General features: G+C 55.6%; 2 protein-coding genes across 2 annotated transcripts in view; one reads left to right on the plus strand and one right to left on the minus strand.

Annotated features, from left to right (window-relative positions):
• The first annotated feature begins 230 nt into the window (after positions 1 to 230).
• On the plus strand, positions 231 to 9,328 carry LOC142301764 (uncharacterized). The gene is made up of 4 exons (XM_075342785.1): positions 231 to 244; positions 6,295 to 7,039; positions 8,471 to 9,154; positions 9,308 to 9,328. The coding sequence occupies exons 1-4, from the start codon at positions 231 to 233 to the stop codon at positions 9,326 to 9,328; spliced, it is 1,464 nt and encodes a 487-aa protein (XP_075198900.1).
• A 9,622-nt stretch (positions 9,329 to 18,950) lies between these two features.
• Positions 18,951 to 25,957, minus strand: part of HIPK2 (homeodomain interacting protein kinase 2) — an 82,403-nt gene continuing 75,396 nt past the window's right edge. Inside the window, 1 exon segment of the mRNA XM_075343535.1 lies at positions 18,951 to 20,827. Within this exon segment, the coding sequence (XP_075199650.1) occupies positions 20,387 to 20,827 (441 nt within the window). The 3' untranslated portion in view covers positions 18,951 to 20,386.

The raw sequence follows: 25,957 nt of genomic DNA on the forward strand, positions 1-25,957 counted from the left end.
CAGTGTCAGCCGCAGCACTCGTCACAGTGTGTCAGCCGCAGCACTCGTCACAGTGTGTCAGCCGCAGCCCTCGCCACAGTGTGTCAGCCGCAGCACTCGTCACAGTGTGTCAGCCGCAGCTCTCGTCACAGTGTGTCAGCCGCAGCACTCGTCACAGTGTGTCAGCCGCAGCACTTGTCACAGTGTATCATCCGTCCTTGTGTTGATCAGCAGATGAAGGCGGCGTTACAATGTATCAGCGCAGGTAGTGCTCGGCTCCGGCTGCGGCTTCTTGGCGAGGTTTTGTGGTGATCAGCGGCCGCCGGTAACAGATGAGAGGAAAGAAAAATCATTAATATTCCAAACACGTCCGGATCTGAACACATCCGAGAAGGTGGAAGATGGCGGAAACACAGCGAGCGGAGGGGGACTCCGGGGGTCAGCGAGGGGGTCCTACTCTACTGCGCGGGGGGGGGGGGGGGGGGTTGGGGGGTAGGGGATTAAGGAGGTCAGGGAGGGGGTGCTACTGTGTGTGTGTGGGGGGGGGGGTAGACCTCGAAGATTAGGGAGAAATTCCGACTACTGGGGGTAGGGAAGAGAGACTCCAGGGGTCAGCGAGGGGGTCCTACTCCGGGGGGAGACCTAGGGGGTCAGGGAGAAAATCCTACTGAGGGGACCTAGGAAATTAGGGAAAGGGCCCTACTGGGGAGGACTTCAGAGATAAGGGAAATGGTCCTACTTTGGAGGGGGATTGTGAGATGGTGAAATAGCCCCCATTTTCATGGCCAGATAAACTGCATGTACCTGGTTTAAAGATGGGTATGGCAATGACTCGCCCACCCCAGGGCCTTAGGTGACTCGGTGTCGGGCCGGACTAGTCCGGGGTAGTCTGCGGTGGCTGGGCCCGATTCCGTGGCCCTGGTGAAGTCAGTTAATGTGGCGGTATTGGGGGTGATGATAGTGTTAAAGTTTATATAAGATTCGTGACGCCACCTGTGGTAATTTGCAGCTATGGAGCCGCGGCTGCTGGAAGGGACCTCCGGGTCTGATATTATGGCAGCTGAGGTGTATCTTGCTCTCCACAGGTAGAGCGGACACTCCGGGGCAACCTTTGGTGCTTGGTAAAGTCTATGGTGTTTGTGGATGCAGTGCAGGATAAAGCAGACGACCACAGGGCTTGCAGTTCAGATGTTTTACTCACTGTTCAGTTCAATTTGGCCGTGGAACCGGTTGCCCGCGGCGTGCCAGGATCCACTGTCAGGGGCTGCCGCCAATCCCGGGTAGTTCAGAGGTCAGTACCGGTGCACCCCTCCTGTGTCTCTTTCCTGACTGACTTCTTAGCCTCGACTCTATTAGCTGAACTGGTCTCGGCCTCCACCACAGGGCCTGTACAAAGGGGGCTAACCGCAGTTGTATCTTGCCCCCTTCACCGGGATCTGTGGTGGGTTGTGGCCCTGGGCGCTTCCAACCACCCCAGGCCTTCGGTGTTACTTTATGAGGAATTGTCTTTCTTCCCTCTGTCTGGGGACCGTCCCCGAATGCAGCCAGATCCCTCCACCCGATCTTCCTGTGGCGCAGGCCACGAGCCAATATGCCCTTCCGTGGCCCCTGGAATCCTTCTTTCTTTAGGTGTCCACCTGGGCCTAACTAGACCCCAGGATCTCCACCAGGAACCTCCTTCTGTCACTTTCTCCTGAGGTAACTACCTCCTCACGCCTACTTACTGACTGACTGACTGACTGACTGACTGACTGACTGACTGACTGAACTTCAACTTCCTGGTTCCCTCGTCTGCTCTCTCTTTCTGACTCCTCCCACACATCCACTGACTAGGCCCCACCCACACTATTGGGACCAGGAATGGGACTTATGGCCCCATGCATACATCTATGGGGGTGGCTGCCACCATCCCTGACCCGGTGTATGCCTACCAATTGGTGTGTGCAAGTTTTAAGGGGGCTTTACACGGTAGCGATATCGCTAGCAATTTCTAGCGATAGCGACCATGTAAGTACCCGCCCCCGTCGCGCATGCGATTGTTTGTGATCGCTGCCGTAGCGAACATTATCGCTACGCAGCGTCACACTTACTTACCTGGTCGGCGGCGGCGCTGTGACTGCCGAACAATCCCTCCTTCAAGGGGGAGGAACGTTCGGCATCACAGCGACGTCAACGCAACGTCACTAAGCGGCGGCCAATCAAAGCAGAGGGGCAGAGATGAGCGGGACGTAACATCCCGCCCCACCTCCTTCCTTCCTCATTGTGGCCGGCGGCAGGTAAGGAGACGTTCCTCGCTCCTGCGGTGTCACACATAGCGATGTATGCTGCCGCAGGAGCGATGAACCACAACGCTAAACAACCCTTACCGATTTTTGGCTTTGGGACGACCTCTCCATGGTGAACGATTTTCACCATTCTTGAGTCGCCTAAGGTCGCTGGTCAGTGTCACACGCTGCGATATCGTTAATGACGCCGGATGTGCGTCACTAACAACTTGACCCTGGCGACCAAACATTAACGATATCGTAGCGTGTAAAGCCCCCTTTAGTCTGTGGACCGGCATATGACCCCATTCTTACCCAGGATGGGATATCACACCTCTGGCTGAGGTGCAATATCTCTGTGGTGACGGAAGCCTCAGGGGCGCCACACTAGCCACTGTACCACCTCACCAGCGTGGTTTAGATGCCCCTGTACCACCTCACCTTTGTGGTTTAGATGCCCCTGTACCACCTCATCAGCATGGTTTAGATGCCCCTGTACCACCTCACCTTTGTGGTTTAGGTGCCCCTGTACCACCTCACCTTTGTGGTTTAGATGCCCCTGTACCACCTCATCAGCGTGGTTTAGATGCCCCTGTACCACCTCATCAGCGTGGTTTAGATGCCCCTGTACCACCTCACCTTTGTGGTTTAGGTGCCCCTGTACCACCTCACCTTTGTGGTTTAGGTGCCCCTGTACCACCTCATCAGCGTGGTTTAGATGCCCCTGTACCACCTCACCTTTGTGGTTTAGATGCCCCTGTACCACCTCATCAGCATGGTTTAGATGCCCCTGTACCACCTCACCTTTGTGGTTTAGGTGCCCCTGTACCACCTCACCTTTGTGGTTTAGATGCCCCTGTACCACCTCATCAGCGTAGTTTAGATGCCCCTGTACCACCTCATCAGCGTGGTTTAGATGCCCCTGTACCACCTCACCTTTGTGGTTTAGGTGCCCCTGTACCACCTCACCTTTGTGGTTTAGGTGCCCCTGTACCACCTCACCTTTGTGGTTTAGGTGCCCCTGTACCACCTCACCTTTGTGGTTTAGATGCCCCTGTACCACCTCATCAGCATGGTTTAGATGCCCCTGTACCACCTCACCTTTGTGGTTTAGGTGCCCCTGTACCACCTCACCTTTGTGGTTTAGATGCCCCTGTACCACCTCATCAGCGTGGTTTAGATGCCCCTGTACCACCTCACCTTTGTGGTTTAGATGCCCCTGTACGACCTCATCGGCGTGGTTTAGATGCCCCTGTACCACCTCACTTTCGTGGTTTAGATTCCCCTGTACCACCTCACCTTTGTGGTTTAGGTGCCCCTGTACCACCTCACCTTTGTGGTTTAGATGCCCCTGTACCACCTCATCAGCGTGGTTTAGATGCCCCTGTACCACCTCACTTTCGTGGTTTAGATTCCCCTGTACCACCTCACCTTTGTGGTTTAGGTGCCCCTGTACCACCTCACCTTTGTGGTTTAGATGCCCCTGTACCACCTCATCAGCGTGGTTTAGATGCCCCTGTACCACCTCACTTTCGTGGTTTAGATTCCCCTGTACCACCTCACTTTCGTGGTTTAGATTCCCCTGTACCACCTCACCTTTGTGGTTTAGGTGCCCCTGTACCACCTCATCAGCGTGGTTTAGATGCCCCTGTACCACCTCATCAGCGTGGTTTAGATGCCCCTGTACCACCTTACCAGCGTGGTTTAGATGCCCCTGTACCACCTCACCTTCATGGTTTAGATGCCCCTGTACCCCCTCACCCGCATGGCTTAGATGCCCCTGTACCCCCTTATCCAGCATGGTTTAGATGCCCCTGTACCCCCTCTCCAGCGTGGTTTAGATGCCCCTGTACCACCTTACCAGCGTGGTTTAGATGCCCCTGTACCCCCTCTCCAGCGTGGTTTAGATGCCCCTGTACCCCCTCTCCAGCGTGGTTTAGATGCCCCTGTACCACCTTACCAGCGTGGTTTAGATGCCCCTGTACCACCTCTCCAGCGTGGTTTAGATGCCCCTGTACCACCTCACCAGCGTGGTTTAGATGCCCCTGTACCACCTCACCAGCGTGGTTTAGATGCCCCTGTACCACCTCATCAGCGTGGTTTAGATGCCCCTGTACCACCTCACCAGCGTGGTTTAGATGCCCCTGTACCACCTTACCAGCGTGGTTTAGATGCCCCTGTACCACCTCTCCAGCGTGGTTTAGATGCCCCTGTACCACCTCACCAGCGTGGTTTAGATGCCCCTGTACCACCTCACCTTCGTGGTTTAGATGCCCCTGTACCCCCTCTCCAGCTTGGTTTAGATGCCCCTGTACCACCTTACCAGCGTGGTTTAGATGCCCCTGTACCACCTCACCCGCACAGTTTAGATGTATATATTTGTGTGGTATAACTGTGAGCGTTGTGTATATTGTCTGTAGTTTATCATCTGCTGCTGCCTGTAGTAACGTGATAATACTATACAAGGGATTAAAGTGTCGTTATTCAGCCACAAGAGGGCGCACAGCACAGATGAAACACTGCAATAGACGGGGCGGAGCTACCAGTGGATATAAAATGGACATCATGGGAAGGAAGACGGCGGCCATCTTGGGTGGAGTTGACCGTTATAGAGAGGAGAGAGTGTCAATAATATCGAGACATAGAAGTTTCTCACCTTGACCAGAGCCGTGACAGAGCGGAGCGGACCCTGTCCATAACTAAATCCTTACCAGATGGGAGAAGATTGTAGATAGAATGCCGCCAAGGAGACAAGCCGCAGTTACCAGCAATACCGCTCATCTGTTACTGAGGAGTCAGGCCGCAATCACTGGCAGTACCGCTCATCTGTTACTGAGGAGTCAGGCCACAGTTACCGGCAGTACCGCTCATCTGTTGCCGAGGAGTCAGGCCGAAGTTACCGGCAGTACCGCTCATCTGTTACTGAGGAGTCAGGCCGCAATCACTGGCAGTACCGCTCATCTGTTACCAAGGAGTCAGGCCACAGTTACCGGCAGTACCGCTCATCTGTTGCCGAGGAGTCAGGCCGAAGTTACCGGCAGTACCGCTCATCTGTTGGGAGAGGAGTCAGGCCACAGTTACCAGCAATATCGCCCATCTATTGCCGAGGAGTCAGGCCACAGTTACCGGCAGTACCGCTCATCTGTTGCCGAAGAGTCAGGCCACAGTTACCGGCAGTACCGCTCACCTGTTGGAGAGGAGTCAGGCTGCAGTTGCCGGCAGTACTGCTCAACTGTTGCCGAGGAGTCAGGCCACAGTTACTGGCAGTACCGCTGATCTGTTGGAGAGGAGTCAGGCCGCAATTACCGGCAGTACTGCTCAACTGTTGCTGAGGAGTCAGGCCACAGTTACTGGCAGTACCGCTGATCTGTTGGAGAGGAGTCAGGCCGCAATTACCGGCAGTACCGCTCACCTGTTGCCGAGGAGTCAGGCCGCAGTTACCGGCAGTACTGCTCAACTGTTGCCGAGGAGTCAGGCCACAGTTACTGGCAGTACCGCTGATCTGTTACCGAGGAGTCAGGCCACAGTTGCTATCAGTACCGCTCATCTGTTGGAGAAGAGTCAGGCCGCAATTACCGGCAGTACCGGTCACCTGTTGCCGAGGAGTCAGGCCATAGTTACCGGTAGTACTGCTCATCTGTTGGAAAGAAGCCAGGCCACAGTTACCAGCAGTACCACTCATCTATTGCCGAGGAGTCAGGCCACAGTTACCGGCAGTACCACTCATCTGTTGGAGAGGAGTCAGGCCACAGTTACCGGCAGTACCACTCACCTGTTGCCGAGGAGTCAGGCCGCAGTTACCGGCAGTACCGCTCATCTGTTGCCGAGGAGTCAGGCCGCAGTTACCGGTAGTACTGCTCATCTGTTGGAAAGAAGCCAGGCCACAGTTACCAGCAGTACCGCTCATTTGTTGCCGAGGAGTCAGGCCACAGTTACCGGCAGTACTGCATATCTGTTGCCGAGGAGTCAGGCCACAGTTACCGGTAGTACCGCTCATCTGTTGCCGAGGAGTCAGGCCGCAGTTACCGGCAGTACCGCTCATCTGTTGGAGAGGAGTCAGGCCGCAGTTACCGGCAGTACCGCTCATCTGTTGGAGAGGAGTCAGGCCGCAGTTATCTGCAATGCCGCTCATCTGTTGGAGAGGAGTCAGGCCGCAGTTATCGGCAATACCGCTCATCTGTTGGAGAGGAGTCAGGCCGCAGTTATCGGCAATACCGCTCATCTGTTGGAGAGGAGTCAGGCCGCAGTTACCGGCAGTACCGCTCATCTGCTGGAGAGGAGTCAGGCCGCAGTTGTCGGCAGTACCGCTCATCTGTTGGAGAGGAGTCAGGCCGCAGTTACCGGCAGTACCACTCACCTGTTGGAGAGGAGTCAGGCCGCAGTTACCGGCAGTACCGCTCATCTGTTGGAGAGGAGTCAGGCCGCAGTTATCGGCAATACCGCTCATCTGTTGGAGAGGAGTCAGGCCACAGTTATCGGCAATACCGCTCATCTGTTGGAGAGGAGTCAGGCCGCAGTTACCGGCAGTACCGCTCATCTGTTGCCGAGGAGTCAGGCCGCAGTTACCGGCAGTACCGCTCATCTGTTGGAGAGGAGTCAGGCCGCAGTTATCGGCAATACCGCTCATCTGTTGGAGAGGAGTCAGGCCGCAGTTACCGGCAGTACCGCTCATCTGTTGCCGAGGAGTCAGGCCGCAGTTACCGGCAGTACCGCTCATCTGTTGCCGAGGAGTCAGGCCACAGTTACCGGCAGTACCGCTCACCTGTTGCCGAGGAGTCAGGCCACAGTTACCGGCAGTACCGCTCACCTGTTGCCGAGGAGTCAGGCCACAGTTACTGGCAGTACCGCTGATCTGTTGGAGAGGAGTCAGGCTGCAGTTGCCGGCAGTACTGCTCAACTGTTGCCGAGGAGTCAGGCCACAGTTACTGGCAGTACCGCTGATCTGTTGGAGAGGAGTCAGGCCGCAATTACCGGCAGTACTGCTCAACTGTTGCCGAGGAGTCAGGCCACAGTTACTGGCAGTACCGCTGATCTGTTGGAGAGGAGTCAGGCCGCAATTACCGGCAGTACTGCTCAACTGTTGCCGAGGAGTCAGGCCACAGTTACTGGCAGTACCGCTGACCTGTTACCGAGGAGTCAGGCCACAGTTGCTATCAGTACCGCTCATCTGTTGGAGAAGAGTCAGGCCGCAATTACTGGCAGTACCGGTCACCTGTTGCCGAGGAGTCAGGCCATAGTTACCGGTAATACTGCTCATCTGTTGGAAAGAAGCCAGGCCACAGTTACCAGCAGTACCACTCATCTATTGCCGAGGAGTCAGGCCACAGTTACCGGCAGTACTGCTCATCTGTTGGAAAGAAGCCAGGCCACAGTTACCAGCAGTACCGCTCATCTGTTGCCGAGGAGTCAGGCCACAGTTACCGGCAGTACCACTCATCTGTTGGAGAGGAGTCAGGCCACAGTTACCGGCAGTACCACTCACCTGTTGCCGAGGAGTCAGGCCGCAGTTACCGGTAGTACTGCTCATCTGTTGGAAAGAAGCCAGGCCACAGTTACCAGCAGTACCGCTCATCTGTTGCCGAGGAGTCAGGCCACAGTTACCGGCAGTACCGCTCATCTGTTGCCGAGGAGTCAGGCCGCAGTTACCGGTAGTACTGCTCATCTGTTGGAAAGAAGCCAGGCCACAGTTACCAGCAGTACCGCTCATCTGTCGCCGAGGAGTCAGGCCGCAGTTATCGGCAGTACTGCATATCTGTTGCCGAGGAGTCAGGCCACAGTTACCGGTAGTACCGCTCATCTGTTGCCGAGGAGTCAGGCCGCAGTTACCGGCAGTACCGCTCATCTGTTGGAGAGGAGTCAGGCCGCAGTTACCGGCAGTAACGCTCATCTGTTGCCGAGGAGTCAGGCCGCAGTTACCGGCAGTAACGCTCATCTGTTGGAGAGGAGTCAGGCCGCAGTTACCGGCAGTAACGCTCATCTGTTGCCGAGGAGTCAGGCCGCAGTTACCGGCAGTACCGCTCATCTGTTGGAGAGGAGTCAGGCCGCAGTTACCGGCAGTACTGCTCATCTGTTGGAGAGGAATCAGGCCGCAGTTACCCGCAGTACCGCTCATCTGTTGGAGAGGAGTCAGGCCGCAGTTACCGGCAGTACCGCTCATCTGTTGCCGAGGAGTCAGGCCGCAGTTACCGGCAGTACCGCTCATCTGTTGGAGAGGAGTCAGGCCGCAGTTATCGGCAGTACCGCTCATCTGTTGGAGAGGAGTCAGGCCGCAGTTACCGGCAGTACTGCTCATCTGTTGGAGAGGAGTCAGGCCGCAGTTATCGGCAGTACCGCTCATCTGTTGGAGAGGAGTCAGGCCGCAGTTATCGGCAGTACCGCTCATCTGTTGGAGAGGAGTCAGGCCGCAGTTATCGGCAGTACCGCTCATCTGTTGGAGAGGAATCAGGCCGCAGTTATCGGCAGTACCGCTCATCTGTTGGAGAGGAGTCAGGCCGCAGTTATCGGCAGTACCGCTCATCTGTTGGAGAGGAGTCAGGCCGCAGTTATCGGCAGTACCGCTCATCTGTTGGAGAGGAGTCAGGCCGCAGTTATCGGCAGTACCGCTCATCTGTTGGAGAGGAGTCAGGCCGCAGTTATCGGCAGTACCGCTCATCTGTTGGAGAGGAATCAGGCCGCAGTTATCGGCAGTACCGCTCATCTGTTGGAGAGGAGTCAGGCCGCAGTTATCGGCAGTACCGCTCATCTGTTGGAGAGGAATCAGGCCGCAGTTACCCGCAGTACCGCTCATCTGTTGGAGAGGAGTCAGGCCGCAGTTACCGGCAGTACTGCTAATCTGTTGGAGAGGAGTCAGGCCGCAGTTACCGGCAGTACCGCTCACCTGTTGGAGAGGAGTCAGGCCGCAGTTACCGGCAGTACCGCTCATCTGTTGGAGAGGAGTCAGGCCGCAGTTACCGGCAGTACCGCTCACCTGTTGGAGAGGAGTCAGGCCGCAGTTACCGGCAGTACCGCTCACCTGTTGGAGAGGCCTCTCATCTGACTTTGTACTTAAGTCATATTGTCCACAGCAGACCCGGGTTGATAACTGAGGCCCCGGGCGCCATCGCAGTCAGTCACCGTTCACACACCTCACAGCAGTTTGGCACCAGACCATTTGAGACTGCGTCAGGACCTGTAGATAGTTTAGGTTGCCATAGTTACCCGCAGAGACTGCACCATCACTGTTTAGGATCACCGTTTCCACGACTACATCATCTAACCCTTCACCATTGAGGCTTCTGGGTGGGTCACCAGACCCTTGCTTACACCCGGTGCAGCCAATCACAGACTTCTGGCCATAACCGAGCTCATCCAGGAGGAGATCGCGCAGAGCAATAGAACGTGGTGTTAGTTTCAGTTTCTATTCTCTGTTTCCGGAAAAAACGCCGTAGCCTATAGTAGATTATGTGATCATTCCAGGTGAATCTTAGGAAGGCTCCTCCATTACTGTGCACTGTCTATGCTGGGGCAGGGGATAGTCAGGGGGGGCAGGGGTTAGTCAGGGGGGGGCAGGGGTTAGTCAGGGGGGGGGGCAGGGGATAGTCAGGGGGGGCAGGGGATAGTCAGGGGGGGGCAGGGGATAGTCAGGGGGGGGGGCAGGGGATAGTCAGGGGGGGGGCAGGGGATAGTCAGGGGGGGGGCATGGGATAGTCAGGGGGGGGCAGGGGATAGTCAGGGGGGGGGCAGGGGATAGTCAGGGGGGGGCAGGGGATAGTCAGGGGGGGGGGCATGGGATAGTCAGGGGGGGGCAGGGGATAGTCAGGGGGGGGGGGCAGGGGATAGTCAGGGGGGGCATGGGATAGTCAGGGGGGGGGCAGGGGATAGTCAGGGGGGGGGGCAGGGGATAGTCAGGGGGGGGGCAGGGGATAGTCAGGGGGGGGGCAGGGGATAGTCAGGGGGGGCTAGAGGGAAAGGATCGTAATTCACCCCAAAACAGTAAATGGTAGTGCCCGCTCATCACTAGTTACCACCAGTACCGAGCACCCGAGCATGGTAGTGCCCGCTCATCACTAGTTACCACCAGTACTGAGCACCCGAGCATGGTAGTGCCCGCTCATCACTAGTTACCAGTACTGAGCACCCGAGCATGGTAGTGCCCGCTCATCACTAGTTACCACCAGTACTGAGCACCCGAGCATGGTAGTGCCCGCTCATCACTAGTTACCAGTACTGAGCACCCGAGCATGGTAGTGCCCGCTCATCACTAGTTACCAGTACTGAGCACCCGAGCATGGTAGTGCCCGCTCATCACTAGTTACCAGTACTGAGCACCCGAGCATGGTAGTGCCCACTCATCACTAGTTACCAGTACTGAGCACCCGAGCATGGTAGTTACGAGGTCTGAGCACCCGAGCATGGTAGTGCCCGCTCATCACTAGTTACCAGTACTGAACACCCGAGCATGGTAGTGCCCGCTCATCACTAGTTACCAGTACTGAGCACCTGAGCATGGTAGTGCCCGCTCATCACTAGTTACCAGTACTGAGCACCCGAGCATGGTAGTGCCCGCTCATCACTAGTTACGAGGTCTGAGCACCCGAGCATGGTAGTGCCCGCTCATCACTAGTTACCAGTACTGAGCACCCGAGCATGGTAGTGCCCGCTCATCACTAGTTACGAGGTCTGAGCACCCGAGCATGGTAGTGCCCGCTCATCACTAGTTACCAGTACTGAACACCCGAGCATGGTAGTGCCCGCTCATCACTAGTTACCAGTACTGAGCACCTGAGCATGGTAGTGCCCGCTCATCACTAGTTACCAGTACTGAGCACCCGAGCATGGTAGTGCCCGCTCATCACTAGTTACCAGTACTGAGCACCCGAGCATGGTAGTGCCCGCTCATCACTAGTTACCAGTACCGAGCACCCGAGCATGGTAGTGCCCGCTCATCACTAGTTACCAGTACCGAGCACCCGAGCATGGTAGTGCCCGCTCATCACTAGTTACCAGTACCGAGCACCCGAGCATGGTAGTGCCCGCTCATCACTAGTTACGAGGTCTGAGCACCCGAGCATGGTAGTGCCCGCTCATCACTAGTTACCAGTACTGAGCACCCGAGCATGGTAGTGCCCGCTCATCACTAGTTACCAGTACTGAGCACCCGAGCATGGTAGTGCCCGCTCATCACTAGTTACCAGTACTGAGCCCCCGAGCATGGTAGTGCCCACTCATCACTAGTTACCAGTACTGAGCACCTGAGCATGGTAGTGCCCACTCATCACTAGTTATCAGTACTGAGCACCTGAGCATGGTAGTGCCCGCTCATCACTAGTTACGAGTACAGAGCACCCGAGCATGGTAGTGCCCGCTCATCACTAGTTACCAGTACTGAGCACCCGAGCATGGTAATGCCCACTCATCACTAGTTACCAGTACTGAGCACCCGAGCATGGTAGTGCCCACTCATCACTAGTTACCAGTACTGAGCACCTGAGCATGGTAGTGCCCGCTCATCACTAGTTACCAGTACCGAGCACCCGAGCATGGTAGTGCCCGCTCATCACTAGTTACGAGTACTGAGCACCTGAGCATGGTAGTGCCCGCTCCTCACTAGTTACCAGTACTGAGCACCTGAGCATGGTAGTGCCTGCTCATCACTAGTTACCAGTACAGAGCACCCGAGCATGGTAGTGTCCGCTCATCACTAGTTACCAGTACTGAGCACCCGAGCATGGTAGTGCCCGCTCATCACTAGTTACCAGTACTGAGCACCTGAGCATGGTAGTGCCCGCTCATCACTAGTTACCAGTACCGAGCACCCGAGCATGGTAGTGTCCGCTCATCACTAGTTACCAGTACCGAGCATGGTAGTGCCCAATCATCACTAGTTACCAGTACCGAGCACCCAAGCATGGTAGTGCCCGCTCATCACTAGTTACCAGTACTGAGCACCCGAGCATGGTAGTGCCCACTCATTACTAGTTACCAGTACTGAGCACCCGAGCATGGTAGTGCCCGCTCATCACTAGTTACCAGTACTGAACACCCGAGCATGGTAGTGCCCGCTCATCACTAGTTACCAGTACGGAGCACCCGAGCATGGTAGTGCCCGCTCATCACTAGTTACCAGTACTGAGCACCTGAGCATGGTAGTGCCCGCTCATCACTAGTTACCAGTACTGAGCACCCGAGCATGGTACTGCCCGCTCATTACTAGTTACCAGTACCGAGCACCCGAGCATGGTAGTGTCCGCTTATCACTAGTTACCAGTACCGAGCATGGTAGTGCCCAATCATCACTAGTTACCAGTACCGAGCACCCAAGCATGGTAGTGCCCGCTCATCACTAGTTACCAGTACTGAGCACCCGAGCATGGTAGTGTCCGCTCATCACTAGTTACCAGTACTGAGCACCTGAGCATGGTAGTGCCCGCTCATCACTAGTTACCAGTACTGAGCACCTGAGCATGGTAGTGCCCGCTCATCACGAGTTACAGTACTGAGCACCTGAGCATGGTAGTGCCCGCTCATCACAAGTTACCAGTACTGAGTACCCGAGCATGGTAGTGCCCGCTCATCACTAGTTACCAGTACTGAGCACCCGAGCATGGTAGTGCCCGCTCATCACTAGTTACGAGTACTCAGCACCCGAGCATGGTAGTGCCCACTCATCACTAGTTACCAGTACTGAGCACCTGAGCATGGTAGTGCCCGCTCATCACTAGTTACGAGTACTGACCACCCGAGCATGGTAGTGCCCGCTCATCACTAGTTACCAGTACTGAGCACCTGAGCATGGTAGTGCCCGCTCCTCACTAGTTACCAGTACTGAGCACCTGAGCATGGTAGGGCCCGCTCATCACTAGTTACCAGTACTGAGCACCTGAGCATGGTAGTGCCCGCTCATCACTAGTTACCAGTACTGAGCACCTGAGCATGGTAGTGCCCGCTCATCACGAGTTATAGTACTGAGCACCTGAGGATGGTAGTGCCCGCTCATCACTAGTTACCAGTACAGAGCACCCGAGCATGGTAGTGTCCGCTCATCGCTAGTTACCAGTACTGAGCACCTGAGCATGGTAGTGCCCGCTCCTCACTAGTTACCAGTACTGAGCACCTGAGCATGGTAGTGCCCGCTCATCACTAGTTAGGAATACTGAGGACCCGAGCATGGAAGTGCCCACACATTAATAATAGATATCCCATGTATAGCAGGGCAGATAGATAATAAAGACTTGTATATCATATATATGTTGGGCTTGTGTCTCCCTCTACTGGTGGAAACTCTTATGCCAGGACAGCTCCACAGCCAGGATTTCATGCGTTAATTAAATGAACGCTGATTGTGCCGTCAAATCTGACTTCCCATCCCCTTTTTGCTTACTATATGTGACCCAGCTAATCATCTATTACTGCTGACAACCATTCTATTCCCTGTGTGAGGTTGTCAGCACCGCCCCCTGGTGATGACATCACTGATATGGCAGGCGACCACACCCCTTATATACAGCCTCACCCCCTGGTGATGACATCACTGATGAGACACACCTGACAGACACGCCCGGTTTGTGATGTCATCAATCCCAGATTGTGTCCTCTTCTCTTTGTGGTGTTAGAATTTTTATTATTATTATTTTAAATAAAAAATCAATCTGGAAATGTTTCTCTGAGATCACGTCTTATCTTCCCTTTTATTTTGTATTCTTACCTCGGCAGCATCGGAGTTAACCTTGTTTAGTCGAATGCTCGTCAGATAGTGCCTTATTTTTATTTTGCAGTTTTGGAAACTTTTCTTTCTCCTAAGTAAAATCTCGCGAGAAAAGATGGTGCTCGTCCCTCCACAGCCTCCTGGTCTCATCGCCACAGTGCCCTCCTTCCCAGTATGTCGCCCCCTCTTCTCCACCCAGTCCTCTCCTCTCTCCTGCAGTGCTCTCCTTCCCCCTCTTCTCCACCCTGTCCTCTCTCCTGCAGTGTTCTCCTTCCCCCTCTTCTCCACCCTGTCCTCTCTCCTGCAGTGCTCTCTCCTTCCCCCTCTTCTCCACCCTGTCCTCTCTCCTCTCTCCTGCAGTGCTCTCCTTCCCCCTCTTCTCCACCCTGTCCTCTCTCCTCTCTCCTGCAGTGCTCTCCTTCCCCCTCTTCTCCACCCTGTCCTCTCTCCTCTCTCCTGCAGTGCTCTCCTTCCCCCTCTTCTCCACCCTGTCCTCTCTCCTCTCTCCTGCAGTGCTCTCCTTCCCCCTCTTCTCCACCCTGTCCACTCCTCTCTCCTGCAGTGCTCTCCTTCCCCCTCTTCTCCACCCTGTCCTCTCTCCTCTCTCCTGCAGTGCTCTCCTTCCCCCTCTTCTCCACCCTGTCCTCTCCTCTCTCCTGCAGTGCTCTCCTTCCCCCTCTTCTCCACCCTGTCCTCTCTCCTGCAGTGCTCTCCTTCCCCCTCTTCTCCACCCTGTCCTCTCTCCTGCAGTGCTCTCCTTCCCCCTCTTCTCCACCCTGTCCTCTCTCCTCTCTCCTGCAGTGCTCTCCTTCCCCCTCTTCTCCACCCTGTCCCCTCTCCTCTCTCCTGCAGTGCTCTCCTTCCCCCTCTTCTCCACCCTGTCCTCTCTCCTTTCTCCTGCAGTGCTCTCCTTTCCCCTTTTCTCCACCCTGTCCTCTCTCCGGCAGTACCCTCCTTCCCAGTAGGTTGCCCCCTCTTCTCCACCCTGTCCTCTCCTCTCTCCTGCAGTGCTCTCCTTCCCCCTCTTCTCCACCCTGTCCTCTCTCCTGCAGTGCTCTCCTCCCCCCTCTTCTCCATCCTGTCCTCTCTCCTCTCTCCTGCAGTGCTCTCCTTCTCCCTCTTCTCCACCCTGTCCCCTCTCCTCTCTCCTGCAGTGCTCTCCTTTCCCCTTTTCTCCACCCTGTCCTCTCTCCGGCAGTACCCTCCTTCCCAGTAGGTTGCCCCCTCTTCTCCACCCTGTCCTCTCCTCTCTCCTGCAGTGCTCTCCTTTCCCCTCTTCTCCACCCTGTCCTCGCCTCTCTCCTGCAGTGCCCTCCCCTCCCCGCCTCGGCTCCCATCCTTTCTGCCACATCACCCTCTTCTTGTCACTGTGCTCTTCCTCTCTGCCACAGCATCCAACCCTCCATGACACAATGCACTTCCTCCCTGCCGTCCAATCCTCCTTGCCATGGTCATCTTCCGCTCTGTAAAGTCACTCCTCCTCCAGGTCATGGCATCCCATCTTCTTTCAAACAATGCCCCTGTGACGCCCCTGAGCTAGTCAGGGTGTCACAGGGTCCTGCACTTCCTTTTCTTGTCTGGTGCAGGACTCAACCCCCCATGGTTTTGGGATCCTGACTTTTGGTATTGCTCCATCAGCATGCAAATATTAGTCACACCTCACACCACACCCTGTCAGGCACACCAGTGGGTGGTCTAGCTGGAACAGGGCCACCCGCCTAGGGGTCAGACAGACTGGGGGAGTGGCAGAGTCAGAGCAGTGGTAGCCCTCAGAGAGTGAGGAGCTGAGGGAGTTGGAGCTCCCTGGAAGACGTGGGCTAGGTCGCGGACAATGGTCTGGAACCGGTGAAGTCGGAGACCCGGTCGCAGGGTATTGGAGAAAGGTGCCAGGCTTAGTTTTGGGGAACGGTTGGCACCGGAATATCTCGTAACCGGACTGGTACCGAGCATGGCGGGGTACTGGACCCTAAATCAGGATGAAGCTTCACGCAACCTGATAATTCACCTGTGGAGGATAGTTTCTTTATGGACTTTCCCCAAGAGCTCAGAGATCGAAGGCATCAACACAACGAGGGGGATAGGGCTTTCCAACCCATGCGGCCCACTGAAATCCCAAGTGTCAGCCATCGACAGCACAGCATTACTAAACAGTGGGGAGTGGGACCCCCGACAGCTTCAAGCATAGGGGTCATTCAGAACATCTAAAATACAGTGCATGGAGGCAAGGTACAGACCATCAGCAATACCAAAGGGAGCGGACGCACGGACGGGCTCCCCTGAAGTGGCAGCGGCACCCAGAGACTTGGTTTACATTTGTGTCAGAGTCTGCTTTGCGGTCGCATCAACACCAACACTGCCTGAGTGAGTGCGCTGTCCTCCCCTGCTTCCAACCTGCACCACGCTCCCTACACCACCACCATCCAGAGTCCCGAGGCCTCTCCTACCTGTGGAGGAAACGTCATCTGGCTGCCCCACTCCATCTCCCTGGGTACTCCCATCGGCAGCGGCGGTACTCCCAATTACCGCAAACCACGGGTGGTGTCACAAACTCTTATCCCCTGTAAATACCCCCTTTTCAAGAGCCCCCGGATCCGGAGACCCTCGAGCCACAGCAGACCCTGGATCCAAGCGGTTCGACCGCTGCAGGGGCCTTCTTCCCCAGCACGTCACTTCCTCCCTGCTGTGGTACCTTCATCCCCAGAACGTCACTTCCTCCCTGCTGCGGTACCTTCATCCCCAGAACGTCACTTCCTCCCTGCTGCGGTACCTTCATCCCCAGCACGTCACTTCCTCCCTGCTGCGGTGCCCTCTTCCCCAGCACGTCACTTCCTCCCTGCTGTGGTACCTTCATCCCCAGAACGTCACTTCCTCCCTGCTGCAGTGCACTCTTCCCCAGCACGTAATTTCCTCCCTGCTGCAGTGCCTTCTTCCCCAGCACGTCACTTCCTCCCTGCTGCGGTGCCTTCATCCCCAGCACGTCACTTCCTCCCTGCTGCGGTACCTTCATCCCCAGCACGTCACTTCCTCCCTGCTGCGGTGCCTTCATCCCCAGCACGTCACTTCCTCCCTGCTGCGGTGCCTTCATCCCCAGCACATCACTTCCTCCCTGCTGCAGTGCCTTCATCCCCAGCACATCACTTCCTCCCTCCTGCGGTGCCTTCATCCCCAGCACATCACTTCCTCCCTGCTGTGGTGCCTTCATCCCCAGCACGTCACTTCCTCCCTGGTGCAGTGCCCTCTTCCCCAGCACATCACTTCCTCCCTGCTGCGGTGCCTTCATCCCCAGCACATCACTTCCTCCCTGCTGCAGTGCCTTCATCCCCAGCACATCACTTCCTCCCTCCTGCGGTGCCTTCATCCCCAGCACATCACTTCCTCCCTGCTGTGGTGCCTTCATCCCCAGCACGTCACTTCCTCCCTGCTGCGGTGCCTTCATCCACAGCACGTCACTTCCTCCCTGCTGTGCGGTGCCTTCATCCCCAGCACGTCACTTCCTCCCTGCTGCGGTGCCTTTATCCCCAGCATGTCACCTCTCTCCTGCTGCGCTGCCTTCATCCCCGGCACGTCACTTCCTCCCTGCTGCGGTACCTTCATCCCCAGCACGTTACATCTCCCCTGCCGCACTGCCTACTTCCCCAGCACGTCCCCTCTCCCTGCCGCCATGCCTTCATCCCAAACACGTCACCTCCCCCCTGCTGCGCTGCCTTCTTCCCCAGCACGTCACCTCCCCCCTGCTGCGCTGCCTTCTTCCCCAGCACGTCACCTCCACCCTGCTGCGGTACCTTCATCCCCAGTATGTCACTTCCTCCCTGCTGTGGTACCTTCATCCCCAGCACGTCACTTCCTCCCTGCTGCGGTGCCTTCATCCCCAGCACATCACTTCCTCCCTCCTGCTGCGGTACCTTCATCCCCAGCACATCACTTCCTCCCTCCTGCTGCGGTACCTTCATCCCCAGTATGTCACTTCCTCCCTGTTGCGGTGCCTTCATCCCCAGCACGTCACTTCCTCGCTGCTGCGGTGCCTTCATCCCCAACACGTCACTTCCTCCCTGCTGCGCTGCCTTCTTCCCCAGCACGTCACTTCCTCCCTGCTGCGGTGCCCTCTTCCCCAGCACGTCACTTCCTCCCTGCTGCGGTGCCCTCTTCCCCAGCACGTCACCTCCCCACCTGCTGCGGTACCTTCATCCCCAGCATGTCACTTCCTCCCTGCTGCGGTGCCTTCATCCCCAGCACGTCACCTCCCCCCTGCTGCGGTACCTTCATCCCCAGAATGTCACTTCCTCCCTGCTGCGGTGCCTTCATCCCCAGCACGTCACTTCCTCCCTCCTGCTGCGGTGCCTTCATCCCCAGCACGTCACTTCCTCCCTGCTGCGGTGCCTTCATCCCCAGCACGTCACTTCCTCCCTGCTGCGGTGCCTTCATCCCCAGCACATCACTTCCTCCCTCCTGCTGAGGTGCCTTCATCCTCAGCTTGTCCCCTCCTGCCCCCGCCAATGATTGGTTACACAGAGAGCCGCACACGGGTGATTATTACAGGTTTTATTCTTTCCCACACTTTGTGATACGACTAATACTGGACGGACGCGGATGTCACCCCCCGAAGCTTAGTGGGGAAGGAACAGAAGACTGAGGGCCTGTGACGCTCCAGCACCGGGGGTGGGGGAGGGGTGACTCCCTGACAACCGACCTAACGGGAGACAATGTTAGAGAAACGACGAGGACCAGACACGTTCAGCGGTTTGTAAGGCACTAGGAGCAGAGGACATATAATGGCGGGGGACACGCGCGCACACACGCGGTATCGGGACATCACCACGTCACATGCCGATAGTTCTGTGGTTAGTGTCTCGGACGACGGGGAGAATAAAAAATAAAAACAAAGAAGATTTGTTTTGTGCAACCTGAAAGTAAAAACAAACTCTCTACATCATGGTAATAGAGTACGGGAGGCGCAGAACCCGCGAGCGCCGCGCTCAGCCGCAGCGCAGGGGGAGGAGGCCGCGCTCAGCCGCACCGCAACGCAGGGGGAGGAGGCCGCGCTCAGCCCCACCGCAGCGCAGGGGGAGGAGGCCGCGCTCAGCCGCACCGCACCGCAGGGGGAGGAGGCCGCGCTCAGCCGCACCGCAGGGGGAGGAGGCCGCGCTCAGCCGCACCGCAGGGGGAGGAGGCCGCGCTCAGCCGCACCGCAGCGCAGGGGGAGGAGGCCGCGCTCAGCCGCACCGCAGGGGGAGGAGGCCGCGCTGAGCCGCACCGCAGCGCAGGGGGAGGAGGCCGCGCTCAGCCGCACCGCAGCGCAGGGGGAGGAGGCCGCGCTCAGCCGCACCGCAGCGCAGGGGGAGGAGGCCGCGCTCAGCCGCACCGCAGCGCAGGGGGGAGGAGGCCGCGCTCAGCCGCACAGCAGCGCAGGGGGGAGGAGGCCGCGCTCAGCCGCACCGCAGCGCAGGGGGGAGGAGGCCGCGCTCAGCCGCACCGCAGCGCAGGGGGGAGGAGGCCGCGCTCAGCCGCACCGCAGCGCAGGGGGGAGGAGGCCGCGCTCAGCCGCAGCGCAGGGGGGAGGAGGCCGCGCTCAGCCGCACCGCAGCGCAGGGGGGAGGAGGCCGCGCTCAGCCGCACTGCAGCGCAGGGGGAGGAACTAATAAAGTGACTCAGAATAGAGATTAGCAGCGGTGTCCGACTCAAGTCCTTCCGGAAGTTTCCACGTCTTTTCCCATCATTCCCCTGGTCTTCGCTCCACGTAGCCACGGTCATCCTTCCTCGCACCCCTTTAAACGACTTCCCAGATCCCTCTTCACAGAGTAAAATATTTTTTGCCCCCCCCCCCCCCCTTTTTTTTCCTTTTGGTATTTTTAAAAATGGAGTCTGCCGCCGCCGTCCTGTAAAACGTTAAAAAGCCGCGTCTAAAATACCATCGGGGGGGCTTCCAAACTAAAAAACGGTGCAAACGTGTTATCCGAGGTATCCAGAGTAGCCCCTCCCCCTTATACCGAAAGGGGGAGGGGTTTAAAGTGGGGGAGGGAAACAAAACTAAGTGGGGTCTCCCTTTGGCGCAGAGTGCAAATACACGTCAACCTCTCTGCGAATATTAAAAACCAGAAATTAAAATCTAGAATGATCCAGAACCCTAACTCTATAGACTCTGTATAAGCTTCTAGGTCTACGGCACCAGAACCTGGCGATCTACGATCAATAAATACAACGTCTCCAGGCGGCTCTTCGGGGGCGGGGCCTACAGAGATGCCCGACCTCCCCAACAGTCCAGGGGAGAGGCTCTCGTCACATGGGCAAGGTCCACACCTAGGTGGTGGAAGGTTCCAGTGGTCCCATCCTTAGCACCCCCGCACCTCCTCTCCTCCTCGCTGGGTGGCATCAGATGTCCACAAAGGAAGAAAGTTACCAGCAGGGGGCGCATCTCCAGGTTTAGTCTGTGCATCCCCTGAGTTACTCTTCATTCCCCGGGGGTCTAGATGTAGGGGTACTGATTAACCTTTGGCGGACTCAGGGGGTATCCAGTGTAGACCGTGGAAGTTGGAGATGCCGGGATGTAAGTCTGATGTGCGAACTGAGCCTGGTACTGACTAGGGTGAAGACTTGGAGATGGAAGCAGTCGGGATGCCATGCTGACGGGGACGATACTGGTGGGGTACACGGCGTGGCGTGCGGATCCTTGAGATGCCACTAGATGAGCCACGGTGCCGGTGGATCCCAAAGCAGCTGGTGCCGTATAGGTGTAGAGGTGCGGCTGGCTGGGCAGGTGGGCTGTAGCCGCCAGGTGAGGGTGGACCGCTCCGTGGCTGGGACTGTTGTGCGGGAAGGAGTACGGTGCCTGGGCCAGGGTGGGGGTTATATACGCCTGCTGCCTCCGGTGGCTTCCAGACCGTTCTGTGCTAATGTGCTGAGACACCTGGAAAAAAGGACGAGAGAGAGGTCATCTGATGGCACCATCTAGAGAGACACGAGAGACTACAGAGAGAGGTCATCTGATGGCACCATCTAGAGACACAAGAGAGACTACAGAGAGAGGTCATCTGATGGCACCGTCTAGAGACACGAGAGACTACAGAGAGAGGTCATCTGATGGCACCATCTAGAGACACAAGAGAGACTACAGAGAGAGGTGATCTGATGGCACCATCTAGAGACACGAGAGACTACAGAGAGAGGTGATCTGATGGCACCGTCTAGAGACACGAGAGACTACAGAGAGAGGTGATCTGATGGCACCATCTAGAGACACAAGAGAGACTACAGAGAGAGGTCATCTGATGGCACCGTCTAGAGACACGAGAGACTACAGAGAGAGGTGATCTGATGACACCGACTAGAGAGACACACGAGAGACTACAGAGAGAGGTGATCTGATGACACCGACTAGAGAGACAAACGAGAGACTACAGAGAGGTGATCTGATGGCACCATCTAGAGAGACACACGAGAGACTACAGAGAGAGGTCATCTGATGGCACCATCTAGAGACACACGAGAGACTACAGAGAGAGGTGATCTGATGGCACCGTCTAGAGACACACGAGAGACTACAGAGAGAGGTGATCTGATGGCACAGTCTAGAGACACACGAGAGACTACAGAGAGAGGTGATCTGATGGCACAGTCTAGAGACACACAAGAGACTACAGAGAGGTGATCTGATGGCACCGTCTAGAGAGACACGAGAGACTACAGAGAGAGGTGATCTGATGGCACCGTCTAGAGAGACACGAGAGACTACAGAGAGAGGTGATCTGATGACACTGTCTAGAGAGACACGAGAGACTACAGAGAGAGGTGATCTGATGGCACCGTCTAGAGAGACACGAGAGACTACAGAGAGGTGATCTGATGGCACCGTCTAGAGACACACAAGAGACTACAGAGAGGTGATCTGATGGCACCGTCTAGAGAGACACGAGAGACTACAGAGAGAGGTGATCTGATGGCACCGTCTAGAGAGACACGAGAGACTACAGAGAGAGGTGATCTGATGACACTGTCTAGAGACACACAAGAGACTACAGAGAGAGGTGATCTGATGGCACCATCTAGAGAGACACGAGAGACTACAGAGAGAGGTCATCTGATGGCACCGTCTAGAGACACACGAGAGACTACAGAGAGAGGTCATCTGATGGCACCGTCTAGAGAGACACGAGAGACTACAGAGAGAAGACATCTGATGGCACCATCTAGAGACACACGAGAGACTACAGAGAGAGGTCATCTGATGGCACCATCTAGAGAGACACACGAGAGACTACAGAGAGGTGATCTGATGGCACCGTCTACAGAGACACACGAGAGACTACAGAGAGAGGTGATCTGATGGCACCATCTAGAGACACACGAGAGACTACAGAGAGGTGATCTGATGGCACCGTCTAGAGAGACACACGAGAGACTACAGAGAGAGGTCATTTGATGGCACCGTCTAGAGAGACACGAGAGACTACAGAAAGGTCATCTGATGGCACCATCTAGAGAGACACACGAGAAACTACAGAGAGAGGTCATCTGATGGCACCGTCTAGACAGACACGAGAGACTACAGAGAGAGGTCATCTGATGGCACCATCTAGAGACACACGAGAGACTACAGAGAGAGGTGATCTGATGGCACCGTCTAGAGAGACACACGAGAGACTACAGAGAGAGGTCATCTGATGGCACCGACTAGAGAGACACACGAGAGACTACAGAGAGGTGATCTGATGGCACCGACTAGAGAGACACGAGAGACTACAGAGAGAGGTCATCTGATGGCACCATCTAGAGACACACGAGAGACTACAGAGAGAGGTGATCTGATGGCACCATCTAGAGAGACACGAGAGACTACAGAGAAAGGTCATCTGATGGCACCGACTAGAGAGACACACGAGAGACTACAGAGAGAGGTGATCTGATGGCACCATCTAGAGAGACACGAGAGACTACAGAGAGGTGATCTGATGGCACCATCTACAGAGACACACGAGAGACTACAGAGAGAAGACATCTGATGGCACCGACTAGAGAGACACACGAGAGACTACAGAGAGGTGATCTGATGGCACCATCTACAGAGACACACGAGAGACTACAGAGAGAGGTGATCTGATGGCACCGTCTAGAGACACACGAGAGACTACAGAGAGGTGATCTGATGACACCGTCTAGAGAGACACGAGAGACTACAGAGAGGTGATCTGATGACACCGTCTAGAGAGACACACGAGAGACTACAGAGAGAGGTGATCTGATGACACTGTCTAGAGACACACGAGAGACTACAGAGAGAGGTGATCTGATGGCACCGTCTAGAGAGACACACGAGAGACTACAGAGAGAGGTGATCTGATGGCACCATCTAGAGAGACACGAGAGACTACAGAGAGAAGACATCTGATGGCACCATCTAGAGACACACGAGAGACTACAGAGAGAGGTCATCTGATGGCACCATCTAGAGACACACGAGAGACTACAGAGAGGTGATCTGATGGCACCGTCTAGAGAGACACACGAGAGACTACAGAGAGAGGTCATTTGATGGCACCGTCTAGAGAGACACGAGAGACTACAGAGAGAGGTCATCTGATGGCACCATCTAGAGAGAGACACGAGAGACTACAGAGAGAGGTCATCTGATGGCACCATCTAGAGACACACGAGAGACTACAGAGAGGTGATCTGATGGCACCATCTAGAGACACGAGAGACTACAGAGAGAGGTGATCTGATGGCACCATCTAGAGACACGAGAGACTACAGAGAGAGGTGATCTGATGGCACCATCTAGAGACACGAGAGACTACAGAGAGAGGTGATCTGATGGCACCGTCTAGAGACACATGAGAGACTACAGAGAGGTGATCTGATGGCACCATCTAGAGACACACGAAAGACTACAGAGAGGTGATCTGATGACACCGTCTAGAGAGACACGAGACACTACAGAGAGGTGATCTGATGACACCGTCTAGAGACACATGAGAGACTACAGAGAGAGGTGATCTGATGGCACCGTCTAGAGACACACGAGAGACTACAGAGAGAGGTGATCTGATGGCACCGTCTAGAGACACACGAGAGACTACAGAGAGGTGATCTGATGGCACCGTCCAGAGACACACGAGAGACTACAGAGAGGTGATCTGATGGCACCGTCTAGAGACACGAGAGACTACAGAGAGAGGTGATCTGATGGCACCGTCTAGAGAGACACGAGAGACTACAGAGAGAGGTGATCTGATGACACCGTCTAGAGAGACACGAGAGACTACAGAGAGGTGATCTGATGGCACCATCTAGAGACACACGAGAGACTACAGAGAGAGGTGATCTGATGGCACCGTCTAGAGAGACACACGAGAGACTACAGAGAGAGGTGATCTGATGACACCGTCTAGAGACACACGAGAGACTACAGAGAGAGGTGATCTGATGGCACCATCTAGAGACACACGAGAGACTACAGAGAGAGGTGATCTGATGGCACCGTCTAGAGAGACACACGAGAGACTACAGAGAGAGGTGATCTGATGGCACCGTCTAGAGACACGAGAGACTACAGAGAGAGGTGATCTGATGGCACCATCTAGAGACACGAGAGACTACAGAGAGAGGTGATCTGATGACACCGTCTAGAGACACACGAGAGACTACAGAGAGAGGTGATCTGATGACACCGACTAGAGAGACACACGAGAGACTACAGAGAAAGGTCATCTGATGGCACCACCTAGAGAGACACGAGAGACTACAGAGAGAGGTGATCTGATGGCACCGACTAGAGACACACGAGAGACTACAGAGAAAGGTCATCTGATGGCACCGTCTAGAGACACACGAGAGACTACAGAGAGAGGTGATCTGATGGCACCGTCTAGAGAGACACACGAGAGACTACAGAGAGAGGTGATCTGATGGCACCGACTAGAGAGACACACGAGAGACTACAGAGAGAGGTGATCTGATGGCACCGTCTAGAGACACACGAGAGACTACAGAGAGAGGTGATCTGATGGGACCATCTAGAGACACACGAGAGACTACAGAGAGAGGTGATCTGATGGCACCGACTAGAGAGACACGAGAGACTACAGAGAGGTGATCTGATGGCACCGTCTAGAGAGACACGAGAGACTACAGAGAGGTGATCTGATGGCACCATCTAGAGACACACGAGAGACTACAGAGAGGTGATCTGATGGGACCATCTAGAGACACACGAGAGACTACAGAGAGAGGTGATCTGATGGCACCGTCTAGAGAGACACACAAGAGACTACAGAGAGAGGTCATCTGATGGCACCATCTAGAGACACACGAGAGACTACAGAGAGGTGATCTGATGGCACCGACTAGAGACACACGAGAGACTACAGAGAGAGGTGATCTGATGGCACCATCTACAGAGAGACACGAGAGACTACAGAGAGGTGATCTGATGGCACCATCTAGAGAGACACGAGAGACTACAGAGAAAGGTCATCTGATGGCACCGACTAGAGAGACACACGAGAGACTACAGAGAGAGGTGATCTGATGGCACCATCTACAGAGACACACGAGAGACTACAGAGAGGTGATCTGATGGCACCACCTAGAGAGACACGAGAGACTACAGAGAGAGGTGATCTGATGGCACCATCTAGAGACACACGAGAGACTACAGAGAGAGGTGATCTGATGGCACCGACTAGAGACACACGAGAGACTACAGAGAAAGGTCATCTGATGGCACCGTCTAGAGACACACGAGAGACTACAGAGAGAGGTGATCTGATGGCACCATCTAGAGACACGAGAGACTACAGAGAGAGGTGATCTGATGGCACCATCTAGAGACACGAGAGACTACAGAGAGAGGTGATCTGATGGCACCATCTAGAGACACGAGAGACTACAGAGAGAGGTGATCTGATGGCACCATCTAGAGACACGAGAGACTACAGAGAGACGTGATCTGATGGCACCATCTAGAGACACGAGAGACTACAGAGAGAGGTGATCTGATGGCACCATCTAGAGACACACGAGAGACTACAGAGAGAGG

This window comes from Anomaloglossus baeobatrachus, chromosome 4 (genome assembly GCF_048569485.1).
Source record: "Anomaloglossus baeobatrachus isolate aAnoBae1 chromosome 4, aAnoBae1.hap1, whole genome shotgun sequence".
Lineage (NCBI taxonomy): Eukaryota > Metazoa > Chordata > Amphibia > Anura > Aromobatidae > Anomaloglossus > Anomaloglossus baeobatrachus.

Bases quoted from the DNA above. Each gene is read 5' to 3' on its own strand.
- LOC142301764 (XM_075342785.1), top strand. The intron at 7,040-8,470 runs GTACCGCTCACC...GTCAGGCCGCAG, and splicing joins TCAGGCCACAGTTACCGGCA to TTATCGGCAGTACCGCTCAT. The intron at 9,155-9,307 runs GTACCGCTCATC...TATTGTCCACAG, and splicing joins TCAGGCCGCAGTTACCGGCA to CAGACCCGGGTTGATAACTG.